At 34.3% G+C, this 19,666-nt stretch overlaps 1 protein-coding gene across 2 annotated transcripts in view; it reads right to left on the bottom strand.

Annotated features, from left to right (window-relative positions):
* SCN2A (sodium voltage-gated channel alpha subunit 2) overlaps positions 1 to 19,666 on the bottom strand; it is a 110,634-nt gene that overhangs the window by 27,382 nt on the left and 63,586 nt on the right. For both annotated transcript variants that reach the window (XM_023188127.2, XM_023188128.2), the window contains 2 exons: positions 12,264 to 12,743; positions 1,492 to 1,612 (listed from right to left, as the gene is read on the bottom strand). In XM_023188127.2, coding sequence (XP_023043895.1) covers positions 1,492 to 1,612; positions 12,264 to 12,743 — 601 coding nt within the window. The remainder of the gene's footprint in view (positions 1 to 1,491; positions 1,613 to 12,263; positions 12,744 to 19,666) is intronic.

Raw genomic sequence — 19,666 nt, 5'->3', positions numbered from 1 at the left:
TTTTTTTGAGATGGAGTCTCACTCTGTCGTCTAGGCTGGAGTACAGTGGCCTGACCTTGGCTCACTCACTGCAGCCTCTGTCTCCCAGGTTCAAGTGATTCTCCTGCCTCAGCCTCACGAGTAGCTGGTATTATAGGCATATACCACTACGCCTGGTAGAGATGGGGTCTCACCATGTTTGCCTGGCTGGTATTGAACTCCTGACCTCAAGTGATCTGCCTGCCTCGGCCTCCCAAAGTGCTGGGATTACAGGCATGAGTCGCCGTGCCCGGCCCAATTCCACTATTATTGAATACTTTGTTTGTTTTAATCTGGCCATTATCAATAACAATCTAATAAACACCTTTTATAATTTCTGGATTGCTGGATCAAAGGCTCTTCAACAAATACTTATTGAGTATCTACTATTGTCAAAAAATTGAATAGAGCAAATTATACTACTATAACATGTAAAACATAGCCTTACCCTTAAAGAATGCACATTTTAAGTTGCGGCAATTTGTCTACAATTCTATAGTTATGGAAAGAAACAATTATCACAAAACAAAGTATTATGAGAGTTTTCTGGTAAACTTTAATTTTTGAGTTTTATGGAGGAAATGGATTTGGATCTTGAAGGATATGTAAGAACCATATGTATAAAATGAAGCTGTAAGAATGGAGAAATAATGATATAAGTCAAACTTAGTGACAAGAAAGTCTGTGAGTTGTGCAGAAGGAAATAGAAGTCAAAACTTGAAAAGCAGTTTAAAGCCCAGAGTTTTAAGTGGTTTGATACACAGCATTGCTATCACAATATATAACTGATCCATACCTCAAACAACATAATTTTAGTTTTCTTCAGAAAATCCTTTTGCGATTACTCCAGTGACATGTTGCCCCATATCACATGACTCATAGTATATTTTGGCATTTTTATGATCTATCTTCTTTCAGAAATAATAAAAAAAATTTGGCCTTGACTGAAACAGGAGCTGTTACTTAAGGACAAATTTAAATGTACACTTATCAATTAGTACCCATTATAATATCACAAAATAGTACATAATAAATTACTTCTCTCACTTTCTTATTTATTTAATTTTTAAACCCAAAGAGAGATGTGTGTGATTTGGCTTTCTCTCCTGTAAGATATTTTAGAAGGCCACAGAAAAGCCTTTTAGTAATATTTCTTAGAGTTAAAAATGATTCATAAAAATGAAAATATCTAATTACATAAATTAAACTTTGCCTTTTAAAAAGCTGCATTTATTTTTTCAAACGGCAAATGCAAAAAAAAAAAACCAAATAAATGAACAGTTGTTGGATAGGTACAGATGATTACTAGATAGATAGATGGATAGATAGATACATATGATAGATAGATAGATAGATAGATAGATAGATAGATAGATAATAGATGGTAGATAGATAGACAGACATTTAAATAAATAGGAAAAAATGGATAGATAAGAGGATACTCAAGACCACATATGTTATTGTTTTGCTTACCTTCTGTAAAACAGGCTTCAGGTTCAAGGGATTCCTCAGGTTCCACCTCAGGTTGTTCTCCCTCGGCGGGAGCTCCTATATCAACCGTGCTGCCTTCAGATGAACTAGTTGCATTTAGCTTCTGAAAATCAATCCCACAAAAAATCACATTTAATTACTTTCTTTAATCTAAATGTAAAAATTAATTAGGTGTGCCCCCCCATCTTCTGTATGCATTTTCTTGATCTGTAATTTAAGAATAACTTAAACATAATGCCAATCCGCTTTGGTAAAGGTCGGGGGTCACAAGATTAGATACAACACCATAGTATTTTTTTTCTTTAAAATATGGTGCTAACAACTGAAATAACTTTTGTTTGAGCCTATGTGTAGCGATTCTGAAACAAAATCCTGCAGAAAGCTTATGTAAGCTGCCAGAGTCATATAATCATCTGTGATCTTGCTTTTGTACATTAGCTGCAAATGGTTTGCAAATAGTTTGTTTTATTCTAAAATTGTGACCCAACCAATGAAAGCTGCACAAGTGTATTTTCATGTCAAATTCAGAAAAGATTTGGTCAAATGCACATAAACAGCAACCATCTAAATTTATCCACTTTTCATTGACATGAAAACATATACCAGATTGTTATTAAATATATTCCATAATTTTCTAATTCCAAAAAGAGCAGCACATTGTTAGCTATATAGCAAGAGCTGTTACTTTGCATTCTCTTTGGCCAATGCACTCCTGTGTTTCATTGTGCATTTGGAAACTACTTGTTACTCTGGCACTCTTACCTGCCCTGTTAGTATAGGCAGAAATAAATATTTAGTTGTTCTTTTGTTTTCCTTTAGGATAAATGAAATATTACCAAAAGAAAAATATAATAGAAGTTGTTTTATATCTTGAAATGCAATAAACTTTAGCCAGGTCGGTCCATTCCTGGGATCAGCATACACAAAGGGATCCCAGTGTTCAACCTGGTTTTAAAACGCTCTAGGAATGATGCAGGGCCAGGTGTGAGTGCCACACAAGAATCAGAGTAGTTTGGGCCACAGCATTCTCGGACCTGTTACAATGTTATTACCATGAGTGCATAACATTAGGAAATGGTTGAGCTGATAAGAGCTACTTTATAAAAAGGATGAAGTAAGCACATGATAAAATGCACACTGAAGTATGTTGAACTAGAATAAAATGGATGCTGTAGTCAGTACTGGAAATGTTATATTTATATTTGGGCACAGGATTATGTGGATTTTCTCTAGAAAGATGGTTTCTTTATTTTATGAAAATAATTTTCTTTATATAAAATATTTTCTTGGCATAGTGATGCTGATGACTTAAAAAATATTGATGTATATGATATACATGAGATTAAAAATGCTTCTGTCTCTCGTAATTTAACCATATCAATGATAGAAGCATAAATATTAGATACTTCTGCCTGCTTTGACTTAGTTTGAGAATTATTTTTTAATTTCTCCAAAAAAGTTAAATCAATGATTATATATTATAAGGTGCTTGAAGATTGTTGATTTCTTATTTTAATTTATCAGGTATATCAACTTACCAGAAAAACAATCCTAATATCTTTGTCATTAAAATTTGAATATATTTGTTCTCAGATGAAACATTACATGTTTTTCTAATTTTCTATCCTTTGGATTGGAATCTTTCTGAGACAAGTATAACTATGTTTCTATACATGTAATTGACTAAAAAATGACTTAAAAATCTTCTCATTGTAATATATCTAATTCACACGAAGCTGTTATGCTATTAGGGACCTGATAATACTGATCTTATCATTTGCAGCCTGTTGGAAAATAACACAGGTAATCAGAAAAGCTGAAGCTTAGTCATATCTGATGGAAGTATAGACAATCCACGATAGGAAATGAAAAATATTCCTTTTAAGAATAAGGTCCACACTGTAAACACAGAACAGGGTAAGACTTGGGGTGACCTCAAGGGAAAAATGAGGATCCATATTCAGGGTTCTGCAAATGCTCAGGCTGACATTGCTGGATGACTGTATCAGAGCTTACATCAGTGCTAAATATGTTACAGGTCTTAATAAATTTTGCTTAAAAAAAGTGAATGAGTGAATACATGAATGAAAGACATCATAACATAATGAAGTCTAGCCCTTGACAGTGACTGGGAGAAGTCACCAGACAGCATATTATAGAAGATATTCAGTAAAATGTGCAAAAGTTTACATAGGATTCTTGTAACATCAGTTATCACCCCTGCTGCCAAGTATCTGGGTTGCTAATACTTTAAATGACTTTGGGAAGACTTTCACCATCACACCATTTCTTTCTTCACTGTCTATTTTGCAACAATCATGCTTCCTTGCTTTCATAAAGTCTCCCCAATAAATCTGGACTCCTAATTTCTTCCATACATCTTCACTCACCATATGTACCCTAGGCTGTTCACCAACCTTTTCATGGCTTATCATACATCTTAAACCTTGATAATGTATGGGTGAAATTATTTCAGACAAATGGATTCTGGGTACTTTAACAGGTTTGTAAGACATTTGGGGGCAGAAGCCATGTACTCTAGGCCCAATGGATAATACATCAATATGGGTAATAAGAATAATACACATGTACTCTAGGCCGTATGGATAATACACCAATATAGTTCAATACAAGGAACAGACTTTGAATTGCTAAAATGCTGTTCATTAAGTATTGAATGAATGAATGAATTGCTAGATACACTGTCTGTTTTCAACAGTCTGTTCAAATTAGCAATTTGCCAAATAGTTTGATTCAAGGTTAAAATCAGAGAATATCAAACAGAGCTTGCTGTACTTGGCTGAAAAATGAGAAGCATGTTGAGGTTTTTATTAAAATTGCTTTTTTATTCATTTTTTCTGGAATTTCAAATTATAAAAGACATCCCTGTATTTTCTCTTATTTAAATAACATTAAAAGTAAAAGAATTAACATTGCTCCCTTTCATTTTAGTGCACTATCTTAGTTCTGATGTAGAATTAATAGATACCTTTTTCCTAAAGCCAAATATTTATCTATTGAAAGGTCAAGTTTTACTTTTTCCAAGGTTCAATTCAAAAGTATTTTGTGTTTCTAGAAAATGCATCTCATCAGACTTAATTTTTTGGAGGAAAGATCATATTTTTGTCATCCTTGTATCCCTAGCACCAATGTTTGTGTTTAATAAATGTTGGGTAAATGAATAAATGATCAGTGCGAGGACTCTTTTATCCAACCACTAACTACTAACACTTCCTATCTGATATTTACTTTCACATTCAAAAGAATACACTTAATATTCTCTCTTAATTGCAGAGTAACACAAATCTTTCAAGATTCTGAGTTGCGTGGGCAATGATGAACAACTCTTAGAACTAGGAGTACTGTCTTAAAACCAGTCTGCCAATTAATCAGACCTAATGTGAGTGTATGAGGTGAACTGTAGTTTAACTGTGGAGTCAGGAAAACTATTCCTGAATCATTTTGACAGCGTTTTCCCTCTTTTCACTCTGTACAAGGATCTATAGCCCTAGTGATGAATGAAGCCTCTTTAAGGAATGCAATCTCATCCTTCCCCACCGTCCTCTGAAGTGGAGTAGCACAGGATCTGTCACATGTGTTACTTGAATACTTTTCTGCTTGTGGTACTTGATTTACAAATAACAGAGAATCTAAGCTGCACTTTGATCCTTAACGTCAGCCAATCCAGTAATTATTTAGAGAAGGAAATGTGAGTTTTATCAACTTGTCAAAAGTTACAGCGAATCAGTGGTTGGATTCCAGATCTGCTGCAACCCATTCTGCCATGATTCTCTAAAGAATCTTTTTGATGATTCAAAAGTAAACCCAATGTTTACCAATTTAAAACATTTAGTAGACTAGATACGTAATTAAATATTGTAGGTTCAAGATAGTGCTTATGATATTGTTGATTTCCATGTTTTAAAACCATGAACTTTAGTATTAATTCAAGTTATATTCATAATTGTTAATATGTTTTAATGTAGAGGAGAGCTAAATACACATTGGAATATTTCATGAACAAGAATTTTTCTTTAAGCAATGATCTCGAAACATAGGCAGGAAATTCTGATTTATAAAGCCCTTCTTGATAACATCAATTAAATGACTTTCTTAAAATTACATTCCAGGCAAATATCATAATATTATAAAATATGCTGACTAAAGCAGTTAAAATGTGTAAAAGTCCATAAAATAAAATTAATCAAATTAGGCATATAAAAAATTCAGCTTCCTTTAAGTTCATAATTACGATGAACCTAACTGTAATACATATTCACCAATTAGAACTGTGAGATGATCATTATGCGAAATTGTTACAACTCATACACTTAAGAATTTTCAAATAAAGAGTGCCTGTAAATGCTCCAATCTGGGGATAATTCATGGTGAAATGCTACGTAAGTAAGTGACAAAAATATGGCTACAAGTAGATGCAGTTTAAAAAGTTCTATATATGTTCCTTTGGTATAATTTGGATATTTAGGTTCACTTTTTATTACCTGTACTTATTTATCAGGAAACTAGTGGACTAACTGATGTTGTTAGCATAGCCCTTGCCTAGTTAAAATTTAACAAAATAAGGATGCCAGGACAATAAAAAAGATCAAATAGGAATAGCCAATTTTATATGCTCTGAAAAGCATTGTCAATCATTTACTTTCAGGTGGAACTATTACTTGAACAATATTTTTGGTGGATACCTAATATTATAGGACTTTTCCTAGTGAAAATCTGCTGTGATTCTTTTATATGCTGGATAATTATAATCAAATTATTTAAGCAGGGAAGAATCATATTTTGCTTAATGATCTAATAAACATCAAGGTACAATATTTCATTTTGTATTTTTAGATATTATACTTCCAAGTTATGCTTTCTGCTTTAATAATAAATTACTACTAAATATCAATGTGCCAAATGAATAGTTTTTCTTTAGACAGCAAATGTGAGCAAATACAAGTAAATTATTTTCAAAAATAATGAATCACAACAGAAAATAGAAGAGAAAACATAACTTCCTATTAAATTTTTCATGGGCACACTCGTTTCTCATTATGAAGCTAAGATACATTTTGAAGAAAACATACTTAGTAGCTATTGCATATAATTTGGGAAAAGAGAGAGATAATTTAATTAAAAAATTGGTACTTAAAAAAGAGAAAAGTTCAAACACAGATTAAATCAAGTATCCCATATCTGACTATTTTGGCTTCCAAGAACAAAAACCATTTGTTCTGCATGGATCCTATTGCTGACCTGTACTTAAGGAGCTCTGGTTACTTTACATAAACTATCTTAACCCTGAAAGAATGGAAAGAATGGTCTTGCTTGCTTTGGGATGGGCTTAAAGCCTAAATGACACATTTACATCAGACAGGAATTGTTGGTGTTACTTTTCAATAAAGAATATGGTAAAATCAAAATAATTACTCACAGTATACTGTAGTATCCAGAAAGTCATTTTAGTGTTTATAATGAATACATTGTAACATTTTTTAAACCACAAATGGTAGGATTTTAAATATTTTTCTTCAGATGGCAAAAGGAACTCTTATGTCATGATGTCCTACTGCTCAGTAGATTACCAGTGACCCAAAGACACATGTGTTTGGCCCATTTTGTTCTTATATTAAAGATATTTTGGGCATTTTTTTCCATTTTAATCACTATCCCACTGGAAAACTTTCCCATGAGGACTACACATTCTCCAGGATAAAGTCATAGACAGGTGCCTGTTGAACCCATTCCACCATTGCTCACTCAAACCTTCCAGACAGATTTTTGTCCCTGTATTTAACCTCTGTATTAGAAATTAGTATATTCTTTTAGGAAGTGGACAATGTTTCCTGAGGGAGAATCAGAGGCTTTTTCAAGGAAATCAAACGTTGCAATAATGTGAGGGTTGAAAATAAACCAAACAGTTCCTTCTTAGCTTCTATTCTACCACCTTTACTCCAGCTGAATCCCCTAGATACATTGATGGATAATACGCCTCAAACATCTTTCTAAACCAGAAATTAGCAAAATGGGATACTCAGAGAATAAGGAAACTAACCTTGCCTCTTTCCAGCAAACAAGCTATTATCCAAAAGTGCTTAAATTTCATGCTTTTCTGAAGAACTACTACATAATAGGAAAAAGTAATTCCCTGTCGTCCCTGTGTATATGTGCATCTGTGTTTAACTGGAAACAATTATGCATCTTGGATCCCATTTTATATACCATGCTTCCAATATATAAGGCATTATAGATCATGAATCTGGAGACTCAGTGATGGAATATTTTGTTCCAAAGTATAAAAGAATGCTCCAGGAATGGCATGATTATTGCTTCTTCCAAAGAGCCAACTACACTTTTATGTTAGTGTTGTTTTACAGTTTTATTGGCAGAAGGAGAGGAAACTGTATCTAAGTGACAAAATAATTAACGTTTCTTAAAAATGATTAAATTGGGTTAGGCAATTTGGTTAACACATTTCTGCATAAAACTATGATTTCAACATTAGGAAATGAAGGTTCACTAATGGATCCCATAGAATGATGTTACATTTATTGCTATTGTCACATGATAGGGAGGTCTCTTCATTTTAAAAACATCCCAGGAGCAAGAGTTTCTGATTCTCTTCCTACACAGGAGTTTGTGGATCATGGCAAATTTAAATAATATTCTTCATGAGAAAGTTTTCCAGCAGGTCTGACTAAAACAGAGGGGAGAGAAAGCACAGAGGAGACAAGAATATGAAGAAGATGGACTCTAAATCTATTTTTAGAATGAGCATACCATCTGTAAGTCTTTCATTATCACTATTATTATTATTATTATTATTTGGCACACAAAAACATTATATCCTTTTCTTTCAGTCTAGGAGTTTTAAGGATAAATATAAACAGACTCTTCAAAGAAATTCTATTCTAAATGCAAAATACTTTTGGTCAATTGCTAAATAAAGCAATGCCATTTTCCCTAAAATGAAGCAGATAAAAATTATACCCATGCTGCTAGCAACTGAAACATAGACATTCCTAATCATTTACATTATTATCACATTAAAACATCCTTTGGGAAGTTTGCACATGAATAAGGGATTGCTTTAATTTGCAGATTACCCTTCAGAAAAACATTACACTAAATAAAAAACTGTCAAGAAAGTACAGTAACTGGGCTATACATTTTTTTAAAGGCAGAGGATAAAAAACATTTTTGCAAGTTTTCAAAGAGCACCTAATTTCTCCTTTAGGCTCTTAATATGTTCAAAACTCTGTAACATTAAATGGAAATTAAATAATCCATAAAGGCATGCACTTTTACTTTTCATTGAATATAATTTCTGTTAAAATCTATGTAAGAAAATTAGCAGCTAAATCATTTTTTTTAAGTTCGGGTTGTCAGACTTGCCTGACCATGCTTTATATGACTCAGCATAATAGCAGCTGTGCATGTTTTTATTTTACTGCCAATGGAAGGGCAAGGAACGTAGCTGAGTAACATGCAGGCCAGTCAAAAGTCATTTAGAAACTGATTATATTTATAGATGTACAACTTGCTTGGGTAACCTGGGTAAAAGTGGTGGCACGAGCCTCTGGCTGGTTAAAAAACACCAGAGCTGCATTCTTGATGGCTCCAGCTTGATTTTACTCCTGTGAGAAGTAAGAATGGTAAGCGGTGAAGGTCACCATATCACACTACTAAATTGCACTTCGAAAAATAGTCATTCAAGCATGGCTTCCACATTATTAAATACTCTAAAAGAAAAAAACAATCATTCAAAATCACAAAAGGAATTACATTAATATAATCAAAATAACATTAAAATTAAAGCATACGTGATTATGACATGATTTTAAATGATCTACTCTAGAGAATCTACAGAAAACTACTGAAGAATCACACACATTTAGCAAAGACATTGCAGAGGACTTACTGTGAACACCTAAAAAAACCTCTGAGTCTACTCAGTCTGCCTTACAAAAAAATTCATTTAGACATTCCAGAAAAAAATGCCTCATTTTTTCTTTAATTAAAAAATTAATTTAGACAGGATTGGCAATAAGCCTCATGATGTTTCCTACTACTCTGTGATACTTAACAGTGTAATCCTGTCCCCGAGATAGAAAAATGACCAGACAAAAATGACTAGAAGGCAGACAAGAAATGCTATTTCAAATGGAAGTGTCTGAAATTCTTCAATAACTGTTTTAATTCTCTAGTTTTTTAGTGTAGAGCTACCAGGTAAAATTTTGAAAGATCAAAACCTACACATAATCTCTTTCATGGCTATAATCTTAAGCATTTATTATTTTATAAATTTATGTCCAGAAAGTTTGAATTAAAAACTTCTTTATTTTATTAAAAACTTTATTAAAAATAAAGCCAGAATTAAAAACCCCTCCAAATAACGTTAACACTGAAGTAACAGTCTGTATGCTGGGAAGGTATTGGAAGGACTCCACAACTCAAGGAATAAAATAATTCTGTCTGCTTCCACCTGGCAGATCAGTTCTCTTCCTCCAATTCTGAAATACTGAATTCACAAATATTATTTTAGAGTATTTAACTCAGAGCTAAGTTAATTAGAAAACAAATAAAAAAGTTTAATGATAACAAGAGAAACGAGATTTCCCTACTCTAAACCCCACATCACTGGACTTCCCTCTTATTTCAAACATAATGGCTTAAGTTAAGGCAAAATACGTGCTCTTTTGGAAAACCCAGGGCTCTAAAATCTCTTAAAGTTAAGAAGCCTGGATGTCAAGTTACACATTCCTCAGAAGATCCTCAAACTTAGCTAAAAGATTTAACTAGCCAATGGCTTCAACGTTTGATACTGTATAATTCATTCTAAGTTTATATGACAGCCTAAAACTAAACATGTGTGAAAATAAAAGTTGACTTCTTTAACTATTAGGGAGATATTCACCATTAGGCATAATTTCAAAATAATTTTACATTAAAATTCGAATGACCCAATTCTATTTTATAAATGCTGACTTCAGCTTCTATAACAGCAGTATACTATATAAGAAATTGGGCCACTCCATCCTTCCAGCATAACCCAACTATTATAACAGTACTTGTTCAAAATTTTGTTAACAAGATTTTAAGATATTGTTCAACTTTCAAACAATAATCTAGTTAGTAAAAATTTAAGTTCAACTAATTAAAGTAATTCTTTGCCCCAGGATAGAAGGTTTTATTACTTTTCCCTTGAATCTCATCAGTTATTTCTTGTGAGACTAATAGCTATGTCCCTGTTATTTATACCTTCCTACATTCAAACATTGTCTGAATTTCCCATTAAACATCTACCTCTACCTAATCACTAACAGCAATACTACCTAACTTACAAACAAGAAAAAACAGAAAATAGCATACTCTTTAGTAATTTTATCAAATAAATACAGAAACACTGTCTGAAATATCTAGTTCTTTTTTTGTTTGTTTGTTTGAGGCAGAGTCTCATCTGTCACCCAGGTTGGAGTGCAATGGCATAATCTCGACTCACTGCAACTCTGCCTCCTGAGTTCAAGCGATTCTCCTGCCTCAGCCTCCTGAGTAGCTGGGCGTACGCCACCACACCTGGCTAATTTTTAGAATCTTTAGTAGAGACAGAGTTCCACCATGTTGGCCTCACTGGTCTCGAACACCTGACCTCATGATCTACCCACCTTTGTTCTTTTTTTTATAAGTATATTTTTCTCATAATTTTAGCTGATTGTTAATTATCACGACCATATTGTGCTACCTAAATTTTACCTTTCAGTGCCCAAACTCTCCTATGTCATCATTCTTTCCTTCCCAACATCAGGAGTAGAAGCTTTTATCTTCCTTGCCAAACAAGTCATATGAGGAAGGAATAAATCTTTGTTTTTCCTTGTTATTTTTGTTTGTTAGTGCAAGCTTTAATCACTGGAAATCTTGTCTTCATTTTTGCATAAGCAATTAAATATTAAGGTTTTAAATTCCTCTCTTTACCTCCAACTCTCTACTTGTTGAGCTACAGGTTAATAACAAACAAAACAAAAAATATATTCTGTTGCTCATACCTTTCTTGTAAATCAAAGAATACATTAAGGTACCAGGACTTACTGAGTTGGTAAATTCAGAATTTTACATTCTATAATGTATGAAAGATTTTTGTTTCTTTAAATAGCGAACACTGAGCTCATTAGGGTTAAATATGTTTTTAGTGTGATTCCTCCTCAATACCTTCTCTTCAAAAAAATGACCGACTTCAGGAAAGATAAACTACATGTAAATATCAAGCCAAGATCCCAATCAGATCTTCCTTGAGTAAATATCTCTGTGCAAACTAAATACAATACTATTTTATGAAGCATTTCTTAAGAACTAAGAACATAACAAGATGAGAATTGTAACTACCCTCTCATCAGGTATTTTTCCAGTACATACAAAAACCACTGTTGTGGACAAATTATAAGGAAGAAATGGAGAAATGGAGGCATTTTCAGAAATTTAAAATTATTTTTAAATACTGAAAAATTCATATCAAAAATACTATCAAGAATTCAAAATGTGAGTATTTGAAACATAAGTCAGCATATTGTTTATCTAGCTCTATTTTAATCTATCATTAAATTATTTATTACCAATTTTGCCATAGAAAATGTATTGCTAGACAGATATTTTCTATTTTCTTAACAGGAAGGAAACATACAATTTAAAAATACCTGATAATTTTAAACAACAGAAATATATAACACCAAAATATCTCCTTATTTAAACATTTTTACCTCTTTGCTTTCCTCCATATCTGACTCGCTGCTGAATTCTTCAGTATTTAAATTTTCAAAGTCAGATTCTCCAACAGCAATTGGTACCGTCACAGTGAGGCTAGGGTTGTTTATAAATGACATGTAATCACTTTCATCCACGACATATTTTTCTACACTGCTGCCTATGCCACTAGTAGTTCCATTTCCGTCTTTGAGATAATTGAGGTCTTTGCCTATTTCTATGGTGGTATGATTGGAAATACAGCTGTCTTTTTTATTATTTAGATCTTCAAGAGGTTTAATTTCATCTAAAGCTTTCTGTTTCCTAACAAAGGCTTTCTGAATAAATTCACGTATTTTTCTTTTAACAAAATCGATTCCTTTCTGCATCCTTCCCACAGCAATCTGGAGATTATTCATTTCGTTATCGTCATCAGTGGCAGCCAGATTGTCAGAACTGAAGGAACTCAAAAGCAAGGCCAAGAAGAGGTTCAGAACCTGAAACACAGTAGGAAAACAGGTGATGAAAACATTCTATTGCTTCAATTGTTTTCAACAATTAGTTTTCTAAAATTGTTCTTGACACTATTTTATTCTAATACGTATTTCTGCTAATTCATGATAAAACTATTCTGCAAAAAAGTGAATGAAATAAAAAATACTTGGTCAATATAAAATAATACTATTATCACTATTTGCTTTTTAGTCGTTGCAGAAAATAATGGAATCATTGTTAAATGAAACATTTATATTAAGCTCAGTTCCAAAATATAGATATAGACAACCATACAGTGAAAAAAAAAAAAAAAACCCTTTTATTTGGGATGCTGATATATTTTGGACATTTGTCCCCTCCCAAATCTCATGTGGCATTGTAATCCCCAGCACTAGACATGGGACCTGGTGGGAGGTGTACGGATCACGGGGGCAGATCCCTCATGCCTTGGTGCTGTGCGCATGTCAGTGAGTTCTCATGAGATGTTGTTATTTAAACGTTTGTAGTGCCTCCTCCCCACACTCTCTCTTGCTTGTTCCTGCTTTCGTCATGTGAAATGCCTGCTCCACTTCGCCTTCTGCCATGATTGAAAGCTCTATGAGACTTCACCAGAAGCCAAGCAGGGGCCAGCACCATGCTCCCTGTAGAACCATGAGCTAATTAAATCTTTTTTCTTTATAAATTACCCAGTCTCAGGTATTTATCTGTAGCAATGCAAGAATGGCTGGCCTAATACAGACACTATTTTGACTATGTAATTTGGATTTCCTGAAACACTGATAATTTATTCCTGAAATCAACAATTATCCCAATATACTTAATATGATTTTAGGCCGGGTGCAGTGGGTGGCTCAAGCCTGTAATCCCAGCACTTTGGGAGGCCGAGACGGGCGGATCACGAGGTCAGGAGATCGAGACCATCCTGGCTAACACGGTGAAACCCCATCTCTACTAAAAATACAAAAAACTAGCCGGGCGAGGTGGCGGGCACCTGTAGTCCCACCTACTCGGGAGGCTGAGGCAGGAGAACGGTGTAAACCCAGGAGGCGGAGCTTGCAGTGAGCTGAGATCCGGCCACTGCACTCCAGCCCGGGTGACAGAGCAAGACTCCGTCTCAAAAAATAATAAATAAATAAATATGATTTTATTTTTGTGCCTTTGTACCATTTTTTGTACCTAGATAACTGGACAAATCAGACAAAAATGTATTTATTGCTGGATGAAAAGTCCCAATTTTTATTAAGACAATTATGGCTACTATAATTATACAATAGTGGGAAATACTATAAATGGTTATTATACAATAATTATGATGTTATTGTTGAATTAAAGATTGTGGAGTTGCAGTATTGCCATGAATAAGGACAATAATCAGTCTGCAAATTGGGTCTTTAAAAATAAGCTTCACCAGTATGAATGAGTGAAAAGATTCGTGACATTAAACCCACTATTGTGGGGAAAAAAAAAAAGGAGAACTTACAAAGAAATCAGACTTTCTCAGGGGTACAAGACTGAGTCATATAATTTTTTTTCTGGATTGTATTGACAATATCAATGAATCCCTGATATTTAAGCATACAGAACATACAGAACAAAAGAAGGATATAGCAGTAAAGGGGTGCAAATGCACAAAGTAAATACAAGTTGCATATCCCTTATTTGAAATGCATGGGATCAGAAGTCTTCTGGATTTTAAATTTTAGAATATTTGCATGTACATAATGACATATCTTGAGAATGAGACACGTGTAAACATAAAATTCATTTAAATTTCATACACATCTTATACACATAGCCTGAAGGTAATTTTATACAATATTTTTAATAATTTTGTTCAGGAAACAACATTTTGACTGTGGTTTAACTGCGATTCATTACAAGAGGCCAGGTGTAGAATTTTCCTCTTGTAGTATCATGTTGGTGCTCAAAAGCTTTGAGTTTCGGAGCATTTTGGATTTCCAATTTTCAGATTAGGGATGCTCAACCTGTAGTATAAAAGTAGAATCTTAGGAAACTTTTAAAGTAAAACTTCAATAAAAAGGATTCTACATTCTTGCTATATTCTCATCTTTCTATCAACTGTTTTTTTTTTTAAAGCAGCCAATTTGCTTTAAAAAGCAACATGGTGACACAGTGTTGAAACTGTGTTTAATACCCACTAGACACTAACTTTCATCAACATGTTTATCTTAGTTCTACAGATTACTTGACATAAAGGAGCACATATTTTAGAATTCGAGTGCTATGTAAGAATCTATTTTCTGTTACCTACTAAGTAGCATAACCAATCTGAATCTCAGTTTCCTCATCTATAAAATAAATGTAAATTGTTTTTCTAGTTCCCAGCTTACAAGGTTGTTATAAGGATTCAATGATAGAATTCATGTGGCTTTCAGCACAGTTCCTGGCACATAGTGAACCTTTGAGAAAGTTTAGCTGTTATCACTGTTACTATTCTCCAACTTATCCTCCACAGCACTATCTTTCTATTTACTTTATTTCCCTAGAATATTTGTGTGAGTCAAGTTAATCTCTTTTTCTAGACTTCCTTTGTTACCGAAGGGTATGTGCATAACAACTGGCACAGGTGTTTGTTTCCATGACAATTTAAGAAAACAGAGTTCAGCAAACTCACTCGGGGACGGAAATCCTGAATCCTGTTTCACAAATGTGCTAACTCACTAAATGAAATCAACTCTTTCATGTGTCTCAAATTAGCCTCTTGGAATGGAAATGTTACCATAATTACCATTTTGAATTCAAAACTGAAATATATTACATATTTTAATTGTTTCTCCATCCTGATTTCCAACTCGTGAGAAGAAGCCAAAACCTTCACACCCCTCCTGTGTGCTATTGTCTCACCTTCTCTTAGGGAGAGAGGAGGTTGTATTCTCTACTTCTAGAACCATCAGTTTTCAGAAAGTCACATACTCTTTCTGCAGCACCTATCTTCAACCTTTGAAGGGTCTCTCGCCATCGTGTCTGGAAACTAAGAATGGCTCATAAAAATCCTGGTCTCGGAAACAGTGTTTGTGGTCCCAGCTCTGTCTTGTCTGTAGACTAGACTGGCAGTCACATCTACTGTGACTACCACTTCTATCTGGGTGGAGCCCCATCTGATAGTTCCCGTGTGTTAAGAGGAAGGTATGCCACCTTGCCCTTGGGATACTTTTCCCCTTTTGCCAGTGAGAATAGGAAGGAAGAATTGTAGTAAGGAGTGAATACATCAAGTTGATTCAGTCTTAAGCAAATGTTATGTAAGCATATTTCCTTAATAGTCGTAAACATGATAGATATTACTACCTTAGCTACTTCAGAGACATATCTAGGTTATCACAAGATGAAGAAATTGTTTTAACTAACAATCAAAAAGAAAGGAGAACCCTTAATTTTTCTCTCTGAAAAGAACAAAAATTAAATTTACACCAGTAGATGGACATGATTCTTTTATAAATGATATCTTTTTATGCATATATCACAATCTAAATTAATACTGATTTTATCCATAAGTATAGATACTTGATATTTCCTGAAATTCTCTTTTCAACTTGAATTGTCCATACAATTATACATTAGAGAGGTATGTTAATTTCAGTAAACTAATAGACAACATGTGGTAGGCTGAGTTTTATCCTCTTTTAAAACTACTCTGCATTCTCCTGCTACATACATTTCCAAAAAAATCACTGGTTCATTGTCACTTTCTTGATAAAAAACCATCTGTAGCTTTGAATTGCCTAAAGGAAAATATATTTTATTATCCACAGTCAGCCTTTTCATAAATTAAATTCTACCCAATCTGGTCCCAAACTTTCTTTCTGAATTCCCCATGGCTGTCTGATCAATCGTTGTTGTCATAAAGGATTATTTTCTCTGCCTTTTCTTTTCTTCTTCCAACATATACCAAATATACATATAGAGAAAATGAAATCAAATCTATAACATAATTATATTATCTTTTCTTTGTTTCTGTTCTATGTGATCTTACACTTTTCTGAAAGTGAACATTTTAAAGTTGCTTGGGGATTATAGTAGCTTGAGCTCTTCTTAGTGACTAGCTTCTAATGAATACAATCTGGGAGAAGTGGTGAAGAGTGACTCTCAAGAGTAGAATATAAAGAGGATTTTCTCCTTGCCTTCTCTCTTACATCACCTTCCCTGGAAGAAGTCACCTGCCATATCATAAGGATACTCAATAGTCATATGGGAAAGGTCCTGTAGAGAAAAAATCAGACCTTCAACTAACAGCCAAAAAGGAACTGAAACCTCCTGCCAATAACCATGAGATTGAGCCTTCTTAGAAGGTAATCCTCCAGCCCCAGTCAAGAAAACTGTAACCTCAGCTAACATCCTGACAGCAACTTTGTGATTGACCCTGAACCAGAACCACTCAGCTAACTTATTCCCAAAATCCTGACTCACAGAAACTGTGAAATAATCAGTGTTTATTGTTTTAAGTCACTGTTTATAATTCTAGATTGTACACTGTTTATATTTCTTGTTACTTTGAAAGTAGATCAGAATCATCAAAAGTGATGCTGAAGAGGCTGAAATCTGGCAATGAATAAAAATAAAATAATACTTTGCCTTTTTCCCTTCCCCCTTCTCCATCTTTGGGGACTTGGAGGTTACCTTTATATGAAAGGAAATCTTGTCTAAAGAGTATATGCTTTTTTTCCTTTTTTTTTTTTTTTTTTTTTTGCAACAGAGTCTCGCTGTTTCACCCAGGTTGGAATACAACGGCACAGTCTCGGCTCACTGCAACCTCTGCCTCCCAGGCTTAAACAATTCTCGTGCCTCAGCTTCCCAAGTAGCTGGGATTACAGGTGTGCATCATCACACCTGGCTAATTTTTCTATTTCTAGTAGAGACGGGGTTTTGCCATGTTGGTCAGGCTGGTCTCGAACTCCTGTCCTCAAGTGAACTGCCCACTTCAGTCTCCCAAAGTGCTGGGATTACAGGCGTGAGCCACTGAGGCTGGCAACAGTATATACATTAAATTACTTGTTATGGTAGTCATTTTTCTATTCCGTTGGTTTGGGTTCTAATTAAGCAACTCAGTGTAATTACTTCATATTTAAAGCATAAGAGCCTGATACTTTTCAGAGTCTACTGTCCTCTGTCCTCAGTCACCAGGTACCTTGTTTCCTTGTTTGGGATGATCTTTCTTCCTACCAAGCTAAATTTTACATCTCAGTTAAATATATTTTAGGTCCAAACTCTTTGACAAAGGCTTCCCTGATCAACCTTCCTATTGTAAAGCAAGGTTCCCATTTTGTAAACTTGGCATACGGCACTTTGTTTTCATATTTTTGAACACATATTAGTTACTTCCTATTTTTAATTCTATTTGAGTACATGCTATATCACTTTGTTATATTTATCTTCCCGTGCCTTCCCATCTTCTCCATGCCTTCACGATTCAGGACACTGGTGTTGGGCATGGTTAATTTTTTTTAATTATTATTATACTTTAAGTTCTGGGATACATGTGCAGAACGTGCAGATTTGTTACATACGTATACACTTGTCATGGTGGTTTGCTGCACCCATCAACCTGTAATTTCCATTAGATATTTCTCCTAATGCTCTCCCTCTCCTAGCCCCCCAACCCCTGACAGGCCTCAGTGTGTAATGTTCCCCTCCCTGTGTCCATGTGTTCTCATTGTTCAACTTCCACTTATGAGTGAGAACATGTGGTGTTTGGTTCTGTTCCTGGGTTAGTTTGCTGAGAATGATGGTTTCCAGCTTCATCCATGTCCCTGCAAAGGACATGAACTCATTCTTTTTTATGGCTGCATAGTATTTCATGGTGCGTATGTGTCACATTTTGTTTATCCAGTCTATCATTGATGGGCATTTGGGTTGGTTCCAAATCTTTACTATCATGAATAGTGCTGCAATAAGCATACATGTGCATGCATCTTTATAGTAGAATGATTTGTAATCCTTAGGGTATATACCCAGTAATGAGATTCCTGGATCAAATGATATTTCTGGTTCTAGATCCTTGAGGAATCGCCACACTGTCTTACACAATGCTTAAACTAATCTACACTCCCACCAACAGTGTAAAGGTGTTCCTATTTCTCCACAATCTCCCCAGCATCTGTTGTTTCTTGACTTTTTAATGATCACCATTCTAACTGGCATGAGATGGTATCTCATTGTGGTTTTGATTTGCATTTCTTTAATGATCAGTGATGATGAGCTTTTTTTCATATTTTTTAGTCACATAAATGTCTTCTTTTGAGAAGTGTCTGTTTATATCCATTGCTGACTTTTTGATGGGGTTGTTTTTTCTTGTAAATTTGTTTAAGTTCCTTGTAGATTCTGAATATCAGATGGATAGATTGCAAAATTTTTCTCCCATTCTGTAGGTTGCCTGTTCAGTCTGTTGATAGTGTCTTTTATTGTGCAGAAGCTCTTTAGTTTAATTAGATCCCATTTGTCAATTTTGGCTTTTGTTGCTATTGCTCTTGGTGTTTCAGTCATGAAGTCTTTGCCCATGCCTATGTCCTGAATGGTATTGCCTAGGTTTTCTTCTAAGGTTTTTATGGTTTTAGGTCTAACATTTAAGTCTTTAATCCATCCTGAGTTAATTTTTGTAAAGCATGAAGACAGGATAAGAGAAAAAGAATGAAAAGGAAAAAAGTCTCCAAGAAATAAGGGACTATGTGAAAAGACCAAACCTAAGTTTGATTGGTGTACCTGAAAGTGACGGGGAGAATGGAACCAAGTTGGAAAACACTCTTCAGGGTATTATCCAGGAGAACTTCCCCAACCTAGCAAGACAGGCCAACATTCAAATTCAGGAAATACAGAGAACACCACAAAGATGCTCCTTGAGAAAAGCAATCCCAAGACACGTAATTGTCATATTCACCAAGGTTGAAATGAAGGAAAAAATGTTAAGGGCAGC

This window comes from Piliocolobus tephrosceles, chromosome 11 (assembly GCF_002776525.5).
Source record: "Piliocolobus tephrosceles isolate RC106 chromosome 11, ASM277652v3, whole genome shotgun sequence".
Taxonomy (NCBI): Eukaryota; Metazoa; Chordata; class Mammalia; order Primates; family Cercopithecidae; genus Piliocolobus; species Piliocolobus tephrosceles.
The sequence above is the reverse complement of the archived record's forward strand: the minus strand, read 5'-3'. Positions and strand labels throughout refer to the sequence as shown.